Source organism: Rhea pennata, chromosome 17 (genome assembly GCF_028389875.1).
Source record: "Rhea pennata isolate bPtePen1 chromosome 17, bPtePen1.pri, whole genome shotgun sequence".
NCBI lineage: Eukaryota > Metazoa > Chordata > Aves > Rheiformes > Rheidae > Rhea > Rhea pennata.
This window is the reverse complement of record NC_084679.1, coordinates 3,250,098-3,268,193: the sequence shown is the minus strand read 5'-3', so window position 1 is coordinate 3,268,193 and position 18,096 is coordinate 3,250,098. Positions and strand designations below refer to the sequence as shown.

Here is an 18,096-nt window from a genome sequence, read left to right as displayed (position 1 = left end):
AATTAATTGGTGGAAGCAGCATTCACTTACTAGAACAGCAATTGCTTTTGTCGTCAGGGAATTTTAGATTCTTACTCACTGAAGCTGCAGTACAAAAATACTGCAGAAGAGGCTGTTGTTGCTGTACTTTCGATCTAAGACTGCAGGGAAGATTTGTATGCTCCTCTTCTGGGGAGAATTCCTTGCTAGTTTGAGAAGCTTCTGTCTGCATTTAAACTAGACTTTTTTTTTTTGGCTTGCCTGTGGAGTTTCTAGTCTGCATATATAGGGCTTTTATTTGAGGCTAAAACTTGCTGTAAAAATAATCTTACCATCTGTGCCCAAAATGATGTGTCAGTGGTGCTAGCAGCTTTAACTAGTGTTGAGTTCAACATACAAATAACCGTAAAAGTGATAGTTTCTAAGTGGCCCATGGGGGACAGGCACGGCTGCAGGCTGGCAGCAGCCACCGGGTCCTGCTGTCCGGGAGCTTGTGGAGCACTAAGTGGTGCTCAAGGGGCAGGATCTGGCCTCGCTGCTCCCTCCCTGCCCGCAGCCTGCTAAGCAGCAGACCAGGCACAGCTTTGAATCTTTGGGAGCATCGCTGGGACACACAAGCTGTGTCAGTGCAAGGACCTGCATGTATCGATCTCCAGAACGGAGCCCAAAAGGGTGTGCTCGCAATCTAAGAACTCGCTAGTAATTTTTTTAGGAAGCAAATACGAATGCATATGTTTAAAAAAGACAAAATGCACCACCTCCTGTACTGCTTCAGGTTGTGTGGAGTAAAAATATCCTGTCCCCTGACTCCTTGCAAGATACTGTTTTTTACCTTTCGTGAAGGCAAAAAAAGAAAAACCCAAACCACTTAAAATAGCTAGTGATATGACTCACACTAACAAAAGCAAGTTGAGGTCAGTGCTGAGCTGCATTTTAGTGCTTTCTTCCTCTGCATCTCAAAGGGCAGTGTGTCAGATTAATTTTCTGCCTTTTCATAGCAGTGTAATAATCCCAAAATAGATTTATTTAATTGAAGAAAATATTCTGAAAGAATGACAAAATGCATCTTCCCCAGTAGTTTTCAGTCTGCATCTGCCCCATTTGAGAAAGCAGTTCCAAAAATAAATCGGTTTGAAGACCAGTGTAGTTGTCTGCACAGTGATGGGGAATCACTGCCGGTGAAGGGCAGAACAGGACAGCTGAGGGTAGGTGAGGCTGCTCTTATATGTGGTGGCATTTCATAACTTACATAATGGAAGTATTTGAGCTTTTGCCCATTATTGATAAGGATTATTGCAATAGCAAATTTACAGTCACTTTTTAAAACCATATAAAAGTAATCTGTAGCCAGTTGTCAGTTCATCCTGTGCTACACTGCAGTAGGTGTGAAAGTATCTGCAGGGTTCACCTGCTTTGCAGCTAGCTCACACCTCAGCGCTCTGGCTGACTTCCAGGCCATTGCTGCTTGCTTTTCATGAGCCTCTGCTTCAATTTTACAGTGTTAAGGAGATGTTATGATTCACAGGGAGTATTTTTGGGTGTCTACCAGCCTCATGGGCTTCGTGGCCATGTTTTGGGGATGTGCTGTCAGGAGTGCAGCTCCACCGCCCTTCCAGAGGCCAAGGCTGCTGCACCCATATGGTTCCTCTGCCTATGAAATGTGGTACGTGGCCTTGCCAGGCTGGCTGCACTTCTGCTTGACTGCTTTAACAAATCTGTGCGGGGTCTTATCCCCTCTCCACCAGGGTCTTAAGGAGCTGAATGACTGAGGCTGGAGAGAGCAGCGTCTCCGAGCCCTTGGGGCTGAGGAGCATCTCCATGCCCGTCTGTGCAGCAGCATGGCCGTGACTGCAGTGAATTCAGTGCTGTTTCCTCAGGGCTTGGGGTAGCTGCAGGGAATTTCTCGAAACAGAATGAAAGCATGTCATTGAAAACACAGAGTAAACAGTTTGTCCAGATGGCTGGGCAGCTGCTGTCTGTGTACATGGCCCATGCATAGGGGAAAATCCTTTCCCAAACAGGTTTCTCTTGACAGCTTAACCTTTTTGTTTAAACTTTCTTTTTGTCTTTGCTTCATTTTCCCAAAGCATCCAGCTTAGAAGAAAAGACTATGTTCAGCTTCCCTTTAGGCATATGGGCTTGTTCGGATGATTTTTTTTAAATAGTATTTTTATTTTATTTTTTTGCAAACCTCAAAAATCTTTCTAATTTTTCAAGCTCCTGGCATTGCCTAGTTCATAGCTCTGTGTAACCGTGACAGATTGTTTGATTTCCACAGGTAGCTGTGTTGCTCCTTAACTTATTTCCACCAACTAGCTTTTCTACTCCCAAGAAAAAGAAGCGGGATGATGGGATGCGGGAGCATGTGACAGGCTGTGCACGAAGTGAAGGCTATTACAAAATTGATAAGAAGGACAAACTTAAATACCTCAACAATAGCCGAGCTTTTGCGGAGGAGCCTCCAGCTGACACGCAGGTGAGGGTATGCTTCTACTGACTGCTAGGATTTGGTTTTAAACATAGTGTCACCTCCTGAGAGCCATGCTGTCCCCTGTGATGATGGGGTTGAGCCAATGCCCCTGACTTAATGTCAACTCAGAGGGACTGTGGCAAAATTGCTGTTGTGTGAGTGGATATGAGACTCCCTCCAGCATGTCCTGTCCAGCTTCCAACTGGGAGAAGTGCTTTGGTTTCCCTGTTGAGTAATTGGGGCGCAGCACTGTTTGTTTCCATTCCCAAGCTGGCCTGTACAGATATCAATGACATTCAAGGTGGTGTCCTTCCTACCTTTTGTGTAGGGGAGAGGTGAAGCCATTGCTCTGACTGATAGAATTGGGTGTTTGGGAGTTTTGGGGCTGGTGTTAGTGTTCTCTGTGGGATGTTTTAGGAGGCCACGCATTCTGCAGCGCCGTGCTGTAGCGTAAGTGATTGTGCATGGTACGGAGCGTATTGCTAGGCTGGGAACATGGGACGTCAGCTCTATGGTGTCGGTTTTGACCACCCATCTGTCTTCAGGGTATGAGCATCCCTGCCCAACCTCACGCTTCCACCCGGGCTGGCTCCGAGAGGCGGTCAGAGCAACGCAGACTCCTTTCCTCCTTCACTGGTAGCTGTGACAGCGACCTGCTCAAGTTCAACCAACTCAAGGTGGGTCAGACCATATCATTATTGCTTTGTACATGGGCTGGCAAGTAGCAGGGCAAAGTCTGGGCAGGGGAAAGCTGTGGATGCCAGCTTTACCTGACTTTGGTCATGGTCATGTCGGTGCTGGATGCCTCTGTGTGTGCCCAAGGATTGAGTGGGGCCCAGAAATGTTTCCTCAGCTCTTTGCAAAATCATCTCTGTAGAGCAGGTCAGAAGTACTTTGGGGAGCTGGGCTCTGCAGCCTATGCCGTTGTAGCAGCTTCTCTGAGCAGAAGAGCTTCTCTTCTGGGATGAGCCAGTGTAGCGTCTCTTTGGGGCACTTGGCTCTCCTGCACTTCCATGAAATACTGCTCAAAGACCTCTGTGATCTAATTTACATAAATAGACAGGGACAGAGCAATCATGGTGAAAATGTGGCACTTACCTCAGTGTGGTCTCCTGTGAGGAGCAGAGACATGAGCTGCTTGATATATGAACTTTTGGAGCTTGAGCCCTAGTCAAAACCGTGAGACGTGCAGAACACAGAGCAGGACCATGTTTGTGTGTATACTGATCAGTAACAACCAGCTGGCTATTGACCATCCCTGCACTGTGCCCACTGAGAGCAAAAGCTGTGAAGGGAATCAGTCCCACCTTGTGGTGGCCCTAAAAGGTCCATTCTCCCAAATGGTGCATGGTCAGTGGTAAAAAACAAGTATTGCAACTCTATGGGACCTCCTGTCCCCACTGTCACCTGCTGTCACTGCTGAGACAGAGGGGAGCTGAACTGAGTTGATACACCCCAGCGCTGCTTGTGGCTGGGATTGTGCTGGGAGCACTGAACCCAGCAATTGCCCGTCTGTGCTGTAGCTAATTCTGGGCTGGGATTTTGGGGTGGTTTTTTTTCCTTGCAGTTCCGGAAGAAAAAACTAAAATTCTGCAAGAGCCACATTCATGACTGGGGCCTTTTTGCTATGGAGCCCATTGCAGCTGATGAGATGGTGATTGAATACGTGGGTCAGAACATCAGGCAGGTAAGCTGGACTGTGGGGCTGGGACTGGGCTAGGTGAAATTTGAGCAACCAGCCCCGAAAGGGTGGATTATTTGAGTCTGACACACTGGGCTGGGGTTTCTGCTGTAAAGCATTAGCTGTGTAAGATGGGCAGAGTTTGGCATATGGTTTGGAGGTGAAAGTGGGATTTTCAGTGACCCATAGGAATTAGGCACCCAAATCCTCATGAAATAAGCTCTTGAAAAGCCCATCCTGAACTTCTGTGATTTCAGTTAAGTTTATGTTCTCTTGGGGTATTTGAGATCATACGTCTGTTGAAAAGCTGAGTGACACAAGCACAGCTGACATGAGTGCAGCGTAGATCTGTCCTTTACTGAGCATGTGTGGCACGTTGTGACACAGCGCGGGGGTTTCCTATAGGTCATTGCTGACATGCGTGAAAAGCGATACGAGGATGAAGGCATTGGAAGCAGTTACATGTTCAGAGTCGACCACGACACCATCATCGATGCCACAAAGTGCGGAAACTTTGCCAGGTTTATTAATCACAGCTGCAACGTAAGTATCACATCTCTTCATATAATTGTGCTCTGCTGAAGTGATAATTTTGTCAAGCTCTCACTAACTCTGACAAGGGCCACATTCAGGAGTGGCAAAGTGCTGCAGGGTTATGATTAACTGTTAAGGGCCTGCAGTAGATCAAAGCAGAGTCTAAACTAGCATAAGGAGGAGATTTGAGAGACCTGAGGAATTAAACATGCAGTGATATACTGCACTCAGAATCTCACAACTGTGTTGGGGGACCCTAATTGACACTGTTTAACCACATCTGGGGAGTATTTCCCTAAAACAGATCAAGCCTTAAGATTATTACTCTGCTGTGGGAACAATCTCCTTTCATTGTCCGCGTGGAGAAAATATCTTCTGCCCTGGTAGGCGAAGAAGCTGCTCTTAGCCTGTGAGCGGAGAAGGCTCTTAGCCAGTGATAAGCTCAGTGTAGCATCATCAAGGGTCTTCTGCACCACGAATGACCAGAACCAGGATGTTGTGGAGGAGGACAAGGAGGGCTGCGCTGCATTCAGGCTTCATGCCTGCCTCTCCCGGCCTCCTGCTGGCTCCCCTTTGTCCAGGCTCTGAGAACGTGATGGAGGTTGTGTAGGAAAAGGACAGCCCCTATATTTTAGTTTGGAGCTATTCTGTGGAGGCTGGGAAGCCATGGCCATTGGGAGCCTAAATCATTCCCTATTCTGTCACCCTTGCAGCCAAATTGCTATGCTAAAGTGATCACCGTGGAGTCTCAAAAGAAGATCGTCATCTACTCAAAACAGCACATCAATGTGAACGAGGAAATTACCTACGACTACAAGTTTCCGATAGAGGATGTAAAAATCCCATGTCTATGTGGCTCTGAGAACTGCAGGGGAACCCTAAACTGAACTTGAGGTTTCTCATCACACTTGCACCTTCGGCCATGTCAGAACTGTGGTAACCAGGTGTGGTTGCACTTTGCCAAAAAAGAGGGGAAAAAAAAGAAAAAAAAGGAAGAAAAAAAATTAAAAAAGAAAAAAATATTTTAAAAAAAGAGAGGAGAAAAGAGAAGAAAAAAAAAAAAAACAAGCAAGTTTCGCACTTCTGCCAGGATCATGAATGAAAGCAAAAAGCGCACATGCTTACGAGGACTGTTCATGTTTCAGGTGCTCTTTCCTTTTCAGATCCAACACGCGCACAAAAAGGTGATTACCATTTTGTGGCATGGTCTATCCAAACACTAGCTTCTCTCTGTTTGGTCCCTACGTTAATGCTCCATAATGGGATAATGGTACCTTTTTTTTTTAATTGTTGTTATAAACTTTCATCTTTTCATAAATGCTGCTACCTTTTTCTCATCAGTTTTGTTGGTCGAAAAGACATTCAACGTTTAATGTGAAGCAGAGACTGAAAATGCCATAAAAGGTTTGTTGGGAGCTTGATTGGCTGCAATTGCACAGACTTCTCAGAGTAAGCTGTAAATAAATGTAAGGTTGATGTTACAGAGCAAGCCAGAGGCTTGAGGGGTGTGAATGGGCTGCATGCGTGTGCTTGGGTGCGTGTGTGCGTACGGAGACGTGTCTACAGTGAGACTATAGGTGAACTGTCCTGCCTTTGCATTAGGGAGGAGCCCGAAACGGTCCCGAACCCGGACGCCCTGCAGAGCGATCAGGTCTGCTCCAAACTCGGGCTCATCTCTAATTTTCATGCACCGTGCTGGTATTTTGGGGGATCCAAACCTCAGCATCCGTACAAGGAAAATATTGGATACCGCAGTTGCCAGGAGTAAGAAGTTGAGTCAGTTTTGTAGCCGTAGGATCGCAGCGCAGTGGATGCCTGTTTCTTGTGGATTGACTTGTCTTGCATTGAAAAAGAAAAAAAAACTGAGGCTGAGATTCAGTGGGCAGTACAGCCCTCGGTTATGCTGTAGAAATCTTGCCCTCCTTGTAAGCATACTGCGTGCCCCTCGTCGCTAATGCTGGGGCCTGCGGTCTTCTCTCTGGTGGTGGGAAACCGGCTGATGCGTTTCTCGTGCTGTCACGTGCATCTCCCTGCCCGTCGAGCGTTCGCAGGGGGAGTGTTTGCCCTGGCCTTGGAAGGGGGAGACTCCCCTCGCGATAGGAGAGGAGCTGCCGCGCAGCTCCCCTCCCTCCGTTACACAGTAACTTGCCCTCGGCCGGGCCCGTCCTTCCCGCGAGACCGAACGCGGAAGAAAGCGCTCCCGAGTGCAAGTTAGCGGTGCTCTCCTCCCCCCTCCACAGTATGAGAATGAATGCTTTTTTCTTTTTTTTTTTTTTTTTTGAATTTGGAAGGCATCCTTTGAAATCATTTTCCAATCTGCGTTGCCCTTGCGGAGGTACCGGCTGAAGTTGGCAGTTCTCCAAGAGGTTCCATTTACAAATGGGCCAAAACGCCAAAGAAACACTTCTTTGGATGTGACCTGAACCGTTACCTGACCATTCAGGGACGGACAGGATCAGTGTTTCAGCTTGCATTGAATTTCTCTGGCTTTAAAAGTAGAGATTAGTTGTACGAAACCTTTTAAACTGGCTTTCAGGGGAAATTGCAATGTAGTTATGAAACGCAGACATCTGCATGACTTAAAAACTAAAATTCTTTTCCCTGCAAAGTAAATTGGACGGCTGTCACCTGGACCCTTTCCTGGTTAGTGACATTTGCTCTGACACAGCTCCATGATCAGGGGTTGCAACCTTGCAGTGAGTTTCCCAGAATTTTTTTCTGCCGTTACTTGGAATTGCCAGGCCCGTACTTGGGAGCAGAGCACGTACCGCAGGCTGGACCTCCGTATCCGAACTCCTCCTCCAAACAAAGGGCCTGTACCAACAGGGACGCACCGACTGCTACAAGCTGCCTTAACGCCGCCTGTATTTCTAGCTGAGGACAGTGAGATTGTCCCTAGGGTTGGACAGTCCGTAGTCTCATCTCTGGTTTTGTTTTGCTTGTTGTTTCCTTTGGGTTTGGGGTTTTTTTCCCCTCTGTAAATCTCTCTAGCAAGTGGGTAATCGTGACCCAGAACCTAAAATTATGAGAAGCACAAATAGTTTGTCATTGAGTGTTGGTTGTAGCTACAGCTGTGGCAGGAGTATTTGGGAATTAAACCAGCTGCTTTTTTGTTTTTTTGATGTGGATCCTCTTGTTGTAGTCGCCCCAGTTGGCGCCTCTCCGGCTCGGCCGTTTACGCTCGCGCAGCTTTGGAAAGGCACAAACGTTTCCCGTGTCTCCGAGCTGGAGCCCCCAGGTGCAGCGGTTGGGATGTTCTTGGCCTTCCTGCTCCACCAAGCCCCTGTGTGAAGGGTGGTTTTGGGGGCAAAATGCCCAGCCCCAAAATACATGCAGATGATTTTGTATTTCCCAGCTTATCCGTGTGCTCTGGAGCTCTGGTGGGACAGGATTAGCCCCTGCGGTTTGCCTTAACCTTCGCTGAGGGGAGCAGCCGGTCAGGGTGGCCGGCCCTGGTCTGCTGAACTGAGACCTCCGAGTTTGGCTCCTTCATTTTTAGAGCACTGGAGGGATTTAGGTACCAAAGCTCACGGGCTCTCCCCCAAACCACGTTCCTCTGGGCTCAAAGCCCAACGCGAGGCTCCCTTTTCCTCCGCGCAGACCTTGGCCTCGCCGGGCGCCCCGCGGGCAGGTGCCGCCGCGTCCCCGTGGGAGCGTGGGGCGCCGGCCGGCCCGGGGCCCGGCAGCCCGCGGAGGTGCCTTCCGCGCCCCTCCACGCTGCTTCGGCTTGGCTTAGGCGAGGTAAGAGGAGAGGAGGAAGGGGGAGAGGCAGCCGGGGGGCTCGGGGCAGCAGCCCCCTGCCCGCGCCGGAGCCGCCGGGACCCCGCCTGCGGCTTCTCCCAGACCCGTGTAGTTTTCTCCCAAATTTGCTTTGACTTAAATTGAAAACTAAAACATGAGAGAGAGAGAGAGACGTTGGCTGTGTTCCCTGTGGAATTGCTTCTCGCTTCGGGATCTCCGCTAAGTGGAATGATCCTAGAGAGCAGTGCGGAAGTTTTGGAAATGTCACTTAAACTTTGGGTTTCCCGCTGTGAGTAAGCTGGCTTTGTTCAGCGTGTCGATGCCTTCGCCGCTGGCGTTTCTCGGCTCTGCTCGCCAGTCCCGCGCGCCTTTGCCCGACATCTCTGCTTATCTCCTAGATCCATCCCCACGTTTCCAGTTGGTCCCCAAAGTGGTCTGTACCTAACCGGGCTCCGGGAGGGGAAGGGGCTCATCTTGCAGATATTTATATTGTATAGAACAGCTTATTTCTACAAGAAAAACATTTTTAAACTCCAGCAAAGTATACAGTAGTTTCAGTTCCGGTTTTTGTGACCTTTTTCAGGGATCATTTCAGTGCATTTCTGTATAAAATAAAAATTTAAGGAAAAAAGGATTTTGAAGTATAAAAAAAATGCATCTTCTGTACATAGGCAAACTCAAGAATCTTCTCTTCAAACACTGTTTCTTGTAGAAACATGTTGAAATTTTTTTGCTGATTTCTTTGTACTTCAAGAGCATGTAAATAATTTATTAAAAGTGACTATTGTAATTTGGAGTTCTTTTTAAACAGATTCCAGCTCTAACTCGTGTCAAGAATGTGGGGAGGAAGGAAGGACTAAGTATAGCAAAGGAGCTGGTGGCATTTACAGCTTGTGTCAAGCTTTGTATAATGTAAATTCTGTACAAATATTATTTTTTGTGTGTGTCAAATAAATAGATGAAATTAGAAGCATTAAGAAACTGAAGACAAAATTGCCAAGTCAGGCTTTTTTTTTTTTTTTCTCCCCCCGCCCCCTCAGTCTGAAACCTAATGTGCAAAATCTATTTATTTCAAGTGAGGAAATGTGTATAGTCTAATAGACAACCTAAAATGTATTTAAATAAGTCTGCAACTGGATTTTTTTCAATTTAATATTTTTGTTTTGTTTTTACAAATTTCCTCCTTAATTGCCACTGTAGTATTTGTCCAAGTGAAAAGAAACACATTATAAAGGACACACTCGAATGGGCAGTTTTAAAAGCAAAATCAAAGAACACCCTGCTCCCGATCCGTGCAGTTTCCAGATTCTGTAAACAGGTTGTTTTAATTCACAGTGTGAAAATAAAGGGCCTCCTTTAAAAGGAGGCAGGTAAAATGGTTTGCAACGAATGAAAAATCCTTTTTTTTTTTTTTTTTTTTGAAGTTCATTTGAAAAAAAATCTCTGCTTTGAAGATTTAGGATTTCTGCTTTTTCCTTTGTTAAGCAAATTTATAAATTTAGGGATGTTTTGTGCATATAGAATCTGTCACCAGTATGTATCTTGTTTTGAAGAAAGTGTTTTTGTTGTGGATGTGTCATGCTGTATATATTTGTTCATATTTTTGTGAATTGAATACTATGTACCATTGTATTATAGTAACTTTTATAAAGCAAACCATAAATATACTGACTTTTCTTACAGAAAAATGATGTTGTGCTTAATGTATAGCCAAGGCTGCCTTTGTGTCTCAGACCCGTGCTAGGAACCAAGAGAGCTCAAGGAACCTGATCCAGGAGAACCAAAGAACTGGCTTTAAAAGGCGTTTCCTGAAAACCCTGATTCCGGAGTGCAGGCCGTGACTTCTGAACGACCTCTCACAAATGTTGTGTGGAAGGAGTACACGAGCAGTTTGAGTTTATAAAGTTAGCAAAGAAAATTACGTTAGTATTGAAATCCTGACCAGTTTGAGGAGATTAGGAGCAGCCCGTTGCGGGCCGGGCAGCCTCGGCGCGAGCCCCGGCGCGAGCCCGGGCCGGAGGAGCCGCAGCTCGCGCGGAGCCTCTTGCCCTGGGCACGTAGGTGCACGCGGCCCGTTAAAGCGCGGGAAGTGGAGGTAGGTGGCTTGTCCCTGATTCCTGAGCAGAGATCTCAGCCCTGCCCCGTGCTGCCCGGTCCCGGGTTTCGCGGAGCAGGCTGCTGGCAGCCGCGGTGCTGCCCGCACGGGGCTCCGGCGTCTCCTCCGACGGGATGTGCCTGCTGTCCTGGGGATCACGGCTTGCTTCAGGCGTTTGTGGCTGGTTAAGAAGGTTGTCAGGAAGCCAAAGGCCTTTGAGGGTTTTTTTTAATTGCTTTTTATCACTTTTTCTTAAATTGCTTTTTATTTAAATCTGAAATTAATTCTATTATCTGCATTTAACAGGAGAGGGGACTGGAGGAGCCAGACAGCGAGGTTTGATGCTGATCGCTGAGCTGAGGGCAGCCGCCTGCCGCCCCATGCAGGTTTGTAATGCTGTGGCAGCGTTTGAAGTGGCTCCTCCAAGTTTGGAAAGAAAGACCTAAGGCAGAAGGTGGTGGAGCAGCTGATAGAGCGGGGAAAAGTGGACCTTTGGGAGGGTCTTTGCTGGAGAGGATTTCACAAGGTGAGAGACGGTTCCCAGGTCAGTTTGCAACTTTCTCTGCATTTACAGCGCACCATAGTGGCTAGAAGATACTCAGAAACGGGACGGGGGAGGCGAGCAGTCCACACGGACACGGAGGCTTTCGCTGGCTGCACGAGGCATTTCGGAAGCCGACTTGCTTCCGGGGCCCCGAGTTCTCCGGGCTGTGGGAGGAGGCAGCAGCCAGGGCTAAGCTGTGGGTAGATCACCGGGCGCTGGCCGGATATCCTGGGATTTCACCCCGTGGCAGAGCTGCGCGCTCTGAGCTCACTGTGCAGGGGACACAAGCCAGGTTTCCCAGCAGGTTGCTTCCACACCCGCTGCGCTCAGCCTGGCTCCCTGGGGGAATGTGGCTGACACCGGCATGGGAAAGGCAAGGGGACACGGGGAGGCCAAACCTCACAGGGCAGAGAGCAGGGTTAAACCTGGAGGGCAGCTGGGGCCCCACACCTGATCTCTGGCCTCAAGTTTCTTCCCCCAGAGGCCTAGCTTTGGTGGCCAAAGGTGATGGCCACAGCTCCTCTCCCGTGGTAGCCCCATCCCTGTGAGGCTCTGCTGCTTGTGCTGAGCATGAGGGCTGCTCCACACCGCCGCCAGATCAGCATGCTCGTGGGACTTGAGTCTGAGGGGCTTGGGCCTGGGAATGAAGGCTTTTGCTGCTCCAGGTTTTGAGCAGCTTCAGTGCTCCTCGCCATCGGTGAGCAGCAGTGGGTGGGCAGGGGCTTTGGAGGGCAGAGCTGCAGCACTGGAAGACTTGGGGCACCAGCAATCCTGCGAAGTTCTCCAGCAGTCACGAAGGAGCTCTGCAGACTCTTCAGGGAGCATTTGCAGTCTTTGGTCTCTCTTGGCCTCATCTGTGTCCCAAGCCGTTGCTGCTCTGGCCAGGGGCGGCACTGGTACAGGGCAAACATGGCACGGCTGGGCCGGCCTGTCTGCAGGGGGTACAAGCCGCTCTCCTGAATGTGGAGCTCAGCATGGGACCTGGTGTGCTGCCTCTGGCACCTGGAAAGGCACCTTGGCTCCTCTGGTCATCTCTGCTCCGGCGCCAGATCCTGCTGGAGCCACCTCAGCAGCACCAAAGCTGTTCAGTCTGCTGTAGCCTCAGTTCCTCCCCGTGTCCCTACAGCCGCAGAGGAAGATGTGGTACAGGGCGGTCAGGCCTGCTAGCATTAACTTACCAGGCATACGAGCTGCGACAGAAACGGGTTTTAATATGTCGGTGGAGAAAGTCGCCTTGGGAAGGCCTGGGACAGTGCCCAGAGCGATGTCCCAAGGGAGGTTTTCCCATGCAGCTGGGATCTGGGCCAGGCAATCACTGCAAATTCCAGCAATTACTTCTCCAAGCCTGAATGAAATATTGGAGAAACCTCAACCGTTCATCAGTTCTGGAATTTAAAAGTATTAGAGCAAGGCTACATTACATTGAAAGGAAGACTGAAATACATAAATTAGATTAAATCTCATTCCAGGAATGTTGTAAATACCCTAAACCTAAGTGTTTAATCACAGGAAATTCAAACTGAAGATGGAATATAAAAGTAATTTTAAAAGACTTAGACAATAGAGATGCAGAGAAGTAAATCCCATCATGCTTTCCTCTCCCGGCTGTCTTGTCTCATCTTCCTGCTTAGTTAAAATTAAGGGAAAACTTTGGATAGAGTAAAATCAAGCACTCCTTGTTATTTCTTCTGCCTTCCTCCATAACTGAGTGTTTTCTATGATAGAAGCCTTACATCTGCCCTGTGTTAAGATGTCAGTAGCTTGGATTAGGTTAAATTGGCAGATTTGATATTTCCCATTTTCTCTCTCCTGTGAAGTCACCAGAGGGCAGCGTCTGGGCTGGATCAGGATAGGTTTGAGTCCTTTTACATTTCCAACTTGGCAGTGACTTTCTGGGGTTTCTGACACTTAGTTCTGGGCTGTTTACCAAAACACGGGCCGTTTCCTGGTTTCGTTTGTTAATCAGCTTGCTAAGGGTGGAGGCTGCATTTCTGCCAGCGCTGCTCACCCAGCCATACGCTCTAGAGAAGGTTTGTCTCCCCGCTGGGATGCAGGATAGTCAGGTTTCCTCTGGCATCTTGGTCAGATTCTATAGCTTCAAACAGAGACTTGAAGTTTCCAGCACCAAACCCCTGCAGAGACAGACCATTACAGACCTTGTGGACAAAGCAATGGACGCATTAGATTTAAACGGGCTGTAGAAGCACAGCAACAGGCGGTGCCTGGGTGATGGTACTTGAAGCCACTGAGGCTGTGACTCGAAGCCCAGACCATCTTATTTTTATTTTTAACAGTGAAAACCTCAAACAAACCTGGTGGTTATGCCGCTGGATGACCTCCAGGAAAAGCGTGGGTCTATCTTGAACTGGTTTAGTGAAGATTTGGAGCAAGTATCCTTTCTCATCAAAATCCACCAGGATTTTCAGTTCCTGGAAAAAAAATAATAAAAAACCTAACCGGAAGAACTGTTGAGGAGCAAAGGGATCCCTGTGAAACGCTTCCCGTGATATGGCCTGAGGAGAGCTGGTGCACTGCAGACGCCAGGCCAAAGCTCAAAGCTTTTCTCTCCTGCACCTCACTTGACTGCACTCACCGCCAGCTTATCGATGTTCTCCTTCACTTTGATTTTAGCAGTTTTCAGCCTCTCCCGCAGCATCTGGTAGTAGCTGGACGGCACGTCCATGAACTGCATGCCCCGCTGCTTCAGGTTGGTGATCTGTAACGCAGGGGTAGACCCGAGCACAGGTCAGGCGTGGGACTCGCTTTGGTTTGGGGGTGACGAGCTCTGGGCCAGAGACACCAGGACACCCGGGGTGCACCCTGCCTGCGCTGTCCTCACCCCGAGGGGCTTCCCCTACTCAGGGCCCCCCTGTGTGCAGCCAGCCGGTCTGTGCCTGCAGGCAGGTTGCAGGAATGGTGCCAGGGCACAGCCCAGGTCTGACAGTGACCGCTGCATGAAGACACGCCAGCCCCCAGCTCCTCCAGAGGCTCCTCGCCCTGCGGTCTGATGAGGGAGCCCAAAGCCAAATGCTCAAAGGCAGCTGGGCTAAATCCACTGCGTCACACTCACCGCTGTGATGATGTCGGAGGTGTTCAGTGCAATGTGCTGGACTCCTGCCCCGCCGTAGTAGTCAATGTATTCCTACGAGAAAAAAGTCCGTGCTGTTAGTGGTGTAGCAACTCCTAGAGCTGAATCTGGGCTTAAAAATGTTAACAGCAAAATCAGCTCAAGGACACCATGAAGTGAAAAAGATGCTTTATTTGTGAAATGGGGGGGGGGCAAACTGGCTCTGTGCCCTGTGGGAATGCAAGCGGCTCCCCCAGGGTTTGACAAACCTTGCAGACGAAGCAAAGAAGAGCCTGGTTTCCAGCAAGCCAGTGACAGCACTACAAGCCTACGCTGGCTCCCAAGTCCTCCTGAATCACTGCTCTGTTGGCTGTGCAGGGCCTCTTGCCCTTTTGTTCATCGAAGACCCACTCTAGTCAATGGCAGCCTCGTGCATCAGCTGCCAGCATTAGCCCACATGCGCTCACCTGAATCTGGGATTTCTTCTTGCCAGCAGCTGGCTCATTTATGGGCATCTTTATGGTCTCTTCATAGTTGGTGACCACGATGGAGCGCAGGGCACTGAATTCGGTGTGCAACTGCTTGTCATCCACAGACCAGAACCGATGGAACAGCAGGTTCTTCTGGTACCTACCCCAGGCCACAAAGGGCATGTTTAAATCCTGCAATGTCACAGGTCTAGCCCTACATTAATGACCCTCTGTTCTGGTTTAATTGGCTCTCAGCCATGAAAGTCTGAGATGTTGGACATCAGCCCAACGGTGCCACTGCTGTGTTGCACACCCCCCTCCAAGTCCTACCAGTCAGCCACTGGGACCATCTGCAGATCTGGCTGGTTCCCCACAACATGGTCAATGAAGTTCAGCTTGGCACTTGGTCTGCATGAGGAAATCCAGATCAGTTCTCAGCCAGGCTAAGGGGCACTAAACAGCAGGGGCAGGTCCAGCTAGGCTCTTACATGGATTTTTTCACCTGGCACCCACCTCCCACTCAGGGAAAAGTACTCAGATTCCCGGGGAACACCTCAGGCTAACATGTGGCTCTGAACATGGGTGGGCATCTTCACCACGTACAACCAGGCCAGAGGAGCTGCAGTGGCAGGGCTTTTACTGAGCTGAACCTCCAGACCCAGGGAACTGCTGGAGAAGGTCAGATCCAGCCTCCCCATGTGACAGCATGGCCCCTCTCCAGTCACATCCAAGCTGGAGCAGCTGATGTGTGATGGGAAGAGGAAGAGGATGGGAAGTACTCACAGTTTCGGCAGCAGTGGATCCTTGAAGAGGGGCGCGTGGTAGCCGGGTAGGAAGAGCCCCTTGTAGTTGAGCTTTTCTATCAAGGTGTGAGTCGTGTCACCGTACTGGGAGAGGGGAGAAAAGCTGTTATGTGCAAACCCTGCTCTTTGCAGGGACCATGCGGGGTCCTGAGCGCCGAGGTCCAGCTGCAGGTGCGGAGCCGGACCCGGCAGAGGCTCGGGGTGGTTTGGATGTGCCTCTTCCTCCCGGAGGCACAGGGAGACGGGGCTCAGCCCAGCGCCTGCCGCTTACCGTCTGGATCACGGCGAACTTCACCTTCCCGTGTTTGTCCTCCTCTACCCAGGGTTCCTTCACAACCACTGCTCCGCGCTCCTTGGCTTTCTGGGCAGAAGGAGAGAAATCCTGTCCCGGCGCCGGGGCCAGGCGGCTGGGAGAAGGCCCGGAGCGTCCCCCCGTGCCGGGACCCCGCTGCACGGGTGGGCGCAGGTCCCCGAAACCGCTGAGGCGGCGGACGCGGGCCTTGGCGCTGGCTCGTTCCGTCGCTTCTCCCAAGGGTTGCTCCGGCGCGACCGGACCCGCTGGTTGCCCGCTCCTTTCCCTGCATTAACTCACCGCTCGGGAGCACCGAGACCCTCGCCGCAGCCGAACCGCCCGGCGGGGAGCCGGCGGGCGCTGCCTACCTGCACGATGAAGTCGCAGTCCTCGACCTCGAAGGCGACGTCCTTCACGCCGTCGCCGTGCTTCACCACGTGCTCCCCCATCTCTGCGGGGACAGGGCGGCCGCCTCGGTGTCCGGCCCGCCGCTGCTGCCGGGCTCTCTCTCTCTCGCGCACGTGCACCCCGCCGCCTTACCTTCGTTCCCCGGATTGAGGGCCGACGAGAGGACGAACAGGATCTGGAAACGGAGGAGACGCGTGAGGCGGCCGGCGAGCGCGCGCAGCCCGCCGGCGCCGCGGGCGGCCGCCCCACCTTGTCCTGCTTGACGACGTGCGACACCACCTCCCTGCTGCCGGTCTCCAGCCCGCGGTAAGCCAGCTCCTCAAAGCCCAGCTTGCTGCAGTAGTACGAGGCGGCCTGCGGCGGGCGGGAGAGAAGGGCCCCCGGTGAGGCGGCGGCTGGGGCTGCCCGCCGCGAAATGGCCGCCGCCGCCGGCAGCTCCCTACCTGCTTGGCGTTCCCGACCCAGAAGGTGATGGAGTGGAAATGGATGAAGCGTCCCCGCGGGGGCTACGGCGAAAGAGGCGGGGGGAAAAAAGGCAGATGAGCCGGTGAAGGACGGAGGGGGGGGAGAAAACCCTCGGGAGAGCGCTGCGGGGCTGCGCCGGGGGGGACGCCCCTGCGAGAGCAAAGGCCTCGGGCAGCCGAGTCCCGCCGCCCGCACGGGCCTTGCTCGGCGGGCGCAGCCGCGAAGGCTGCGGGATTTCGCTACGTGAAAAGCGGCAAAACCAGCCGCCGCGCCGGCCGCCAGCCTCGTCGCGTTAAGGATTAACCCTGCGGCGGCGCGGGGAGAGTCCAGCGAGCCCCCCCCGGCCCCGCTTCTGCGCTTGCCGTCCCGCGCGGCGCAGGGTTAACGCGCGCACGGCCTCGGGAGAGCCAAAAACGCTTTAAATGGAAACCTTTAAAGGGGAAGAAGGTGGTGAGCAGGTGCAGCGTTCGGAAAGAGGTGTTCCAACGCACCTGGGCTCCTGCTTAGCCCTTTGGCTGAGCCGGCAAATACCCCCCCACCTCCCGTCGTTCACTCCCCTCCCAGTCAAGAACAAAAAGCCAAAGAAAAGATTTCTGTCACCCACTGTGATTTCCACTTGAAAAAGTAGAAATAATCTCCAGTGCAGCCTAACCAGCGTTCAATTCCACTTTAACTCTCCCAGGTAATCAAGGAATAAAGCATTAATATCATCAATTTTGCATTAACACAGCCAGTGTTTCACGCGCAGCGACAGAGAGACACCATGGACTACAAACCCGCTCCTACCTTCTCTCCCTTGTCAGTGTAAGTTGTCTGAAAAGAGAGAATTAAAAAATAGAGATGTTAGCATTTCAAAACGGCACGTTAATCCCTAGAGAACTGGAATCCGAAGGTCAGTTTATAAAGAATGCGTTTTCTGCACAACGTCCAACATCCTCGCTAAAAAGCCCGCGTTCAAAGAGAAAGAAAACGAGGAACGCTCTTGGGAAGTTTGGCACCAGAGGAGATGCAGCCGTTTAACCCCCATGTTATCAACACGCTTCAGAGTTCTTCTGACTCTCACCATTTTTGTGACCCGATGGTTGTGACAGCGGCAAGAGCAAGTGGGTCTCCAGGAGCATTTAATATAGTGACAGGGTAACAGAAAGCTCCTCCTTGGCTCCACCTTCTCCTGCCAGCCACCTGAAACATTTGCAACCCAATGATTTATTTGGTTTGGGCTGGAACGGGTCCCGGCCTGGGGAGAGGTGAGAGCCCTGGGGTCAGAGTCCTGCAGGCTGCCCAGCGCGAGGCTGTGCTTGCAGAATTGGGTTTCCTAAAGGATGAGCAACTCCATCGTGGCATTGCGCCATGGCCCTGGCGCACGAGCTGGCACGCCCCTTGCTCGGGTCTGACAGGCCCCCCAGGACTGGCCCATCAGTCGCTTGGTCCCTTTGAGGTTTCGGCTCGGAGTCGATGCGTACAACTGCCAGTGCAGCCCCTCTTGGCTCTGTTTGCATTTCTGGTCCAGAGCACAGAGAGGTTAAACGCACAACGCAGCATGTGCG

General features: G+C 51.0%; 2 protein-coding genes across 4 annotated transcripts in view; one reads left to right on the top strand and one right to left on the bottom strand.

Moving 5' to 3' along the window:
• Nucleotides 1-10,158, top strand: part of SETD1B (SET domain containing 1B, histone lysine methyltransferase) — a 55,217-nt gene extending 45,059 nt beyond the window's left edge. Inside the window, exons 14-19 of one of the 3 annotated variants that reach the window (XR_009960173.1) lie at nt 2,289-2,455; nt 2,995-3,126; nt 4,017-4,136; nt 4,536-4,673; nt 5,378-6,068; nt 10,089-10,158. Coding sequence is in view for 1 of the 3 variants with exons in the window: in XM_062590151.1 (XP_062446135.1) it covers nt 2,289-2,455; nt 2,995-3,126; nt 4,017-4,136; nt 4,536-4,673; nt 5,378-5,551 (731 nt within the window). In the remaining 2 variants the exon portion in view is untranslated. Of the gene's footprint in view, nt 1-2,288; nt 2,456-2,994; nt 3,127-4,016; nt 4,137-4,535; nt 4,674-5,377; nt 10,006-10,088 lie in introns of those variants that run through there. The other 2 variants (XR_009960174.1, XM_062590151.1) reach the window with 2 other exon arrangements.
• A 2,855-nt stretch (nt 10,159-13,013) lies between these two features.
• HPD (4-hydroxyphenylpyruvate dioxygenase) lies at nt 13,014-16,127 on the bottom strand. The gene is made up of 9 exons (XM_062590277.1): nt 16,045-16,127; nt 15,656-15,745; nt 15,365-15,468; nt 14,912-14,989; nt 14,579-14,741; nt 14,115-14,186; nt 13,638-13,760; nt 13,357-13,473; nt 13,014-13,176 (listed from the first exon to the last, which is right to left on the bottom strand). Exons 1-9 carry the CDS (start codon nt 16,123-16,125, stop codon nt 13,066-13,068), a joined length of 939 nt encoding a protein of 312 aa, XP_062446261.1. The 5' UTR covers nt 16,126-16,127; the 3' UTR covers nt 13,014-13,065.
• Between the last annotated feature and the right edge of the window lie 1,969 nt (nt 16,128-18,096).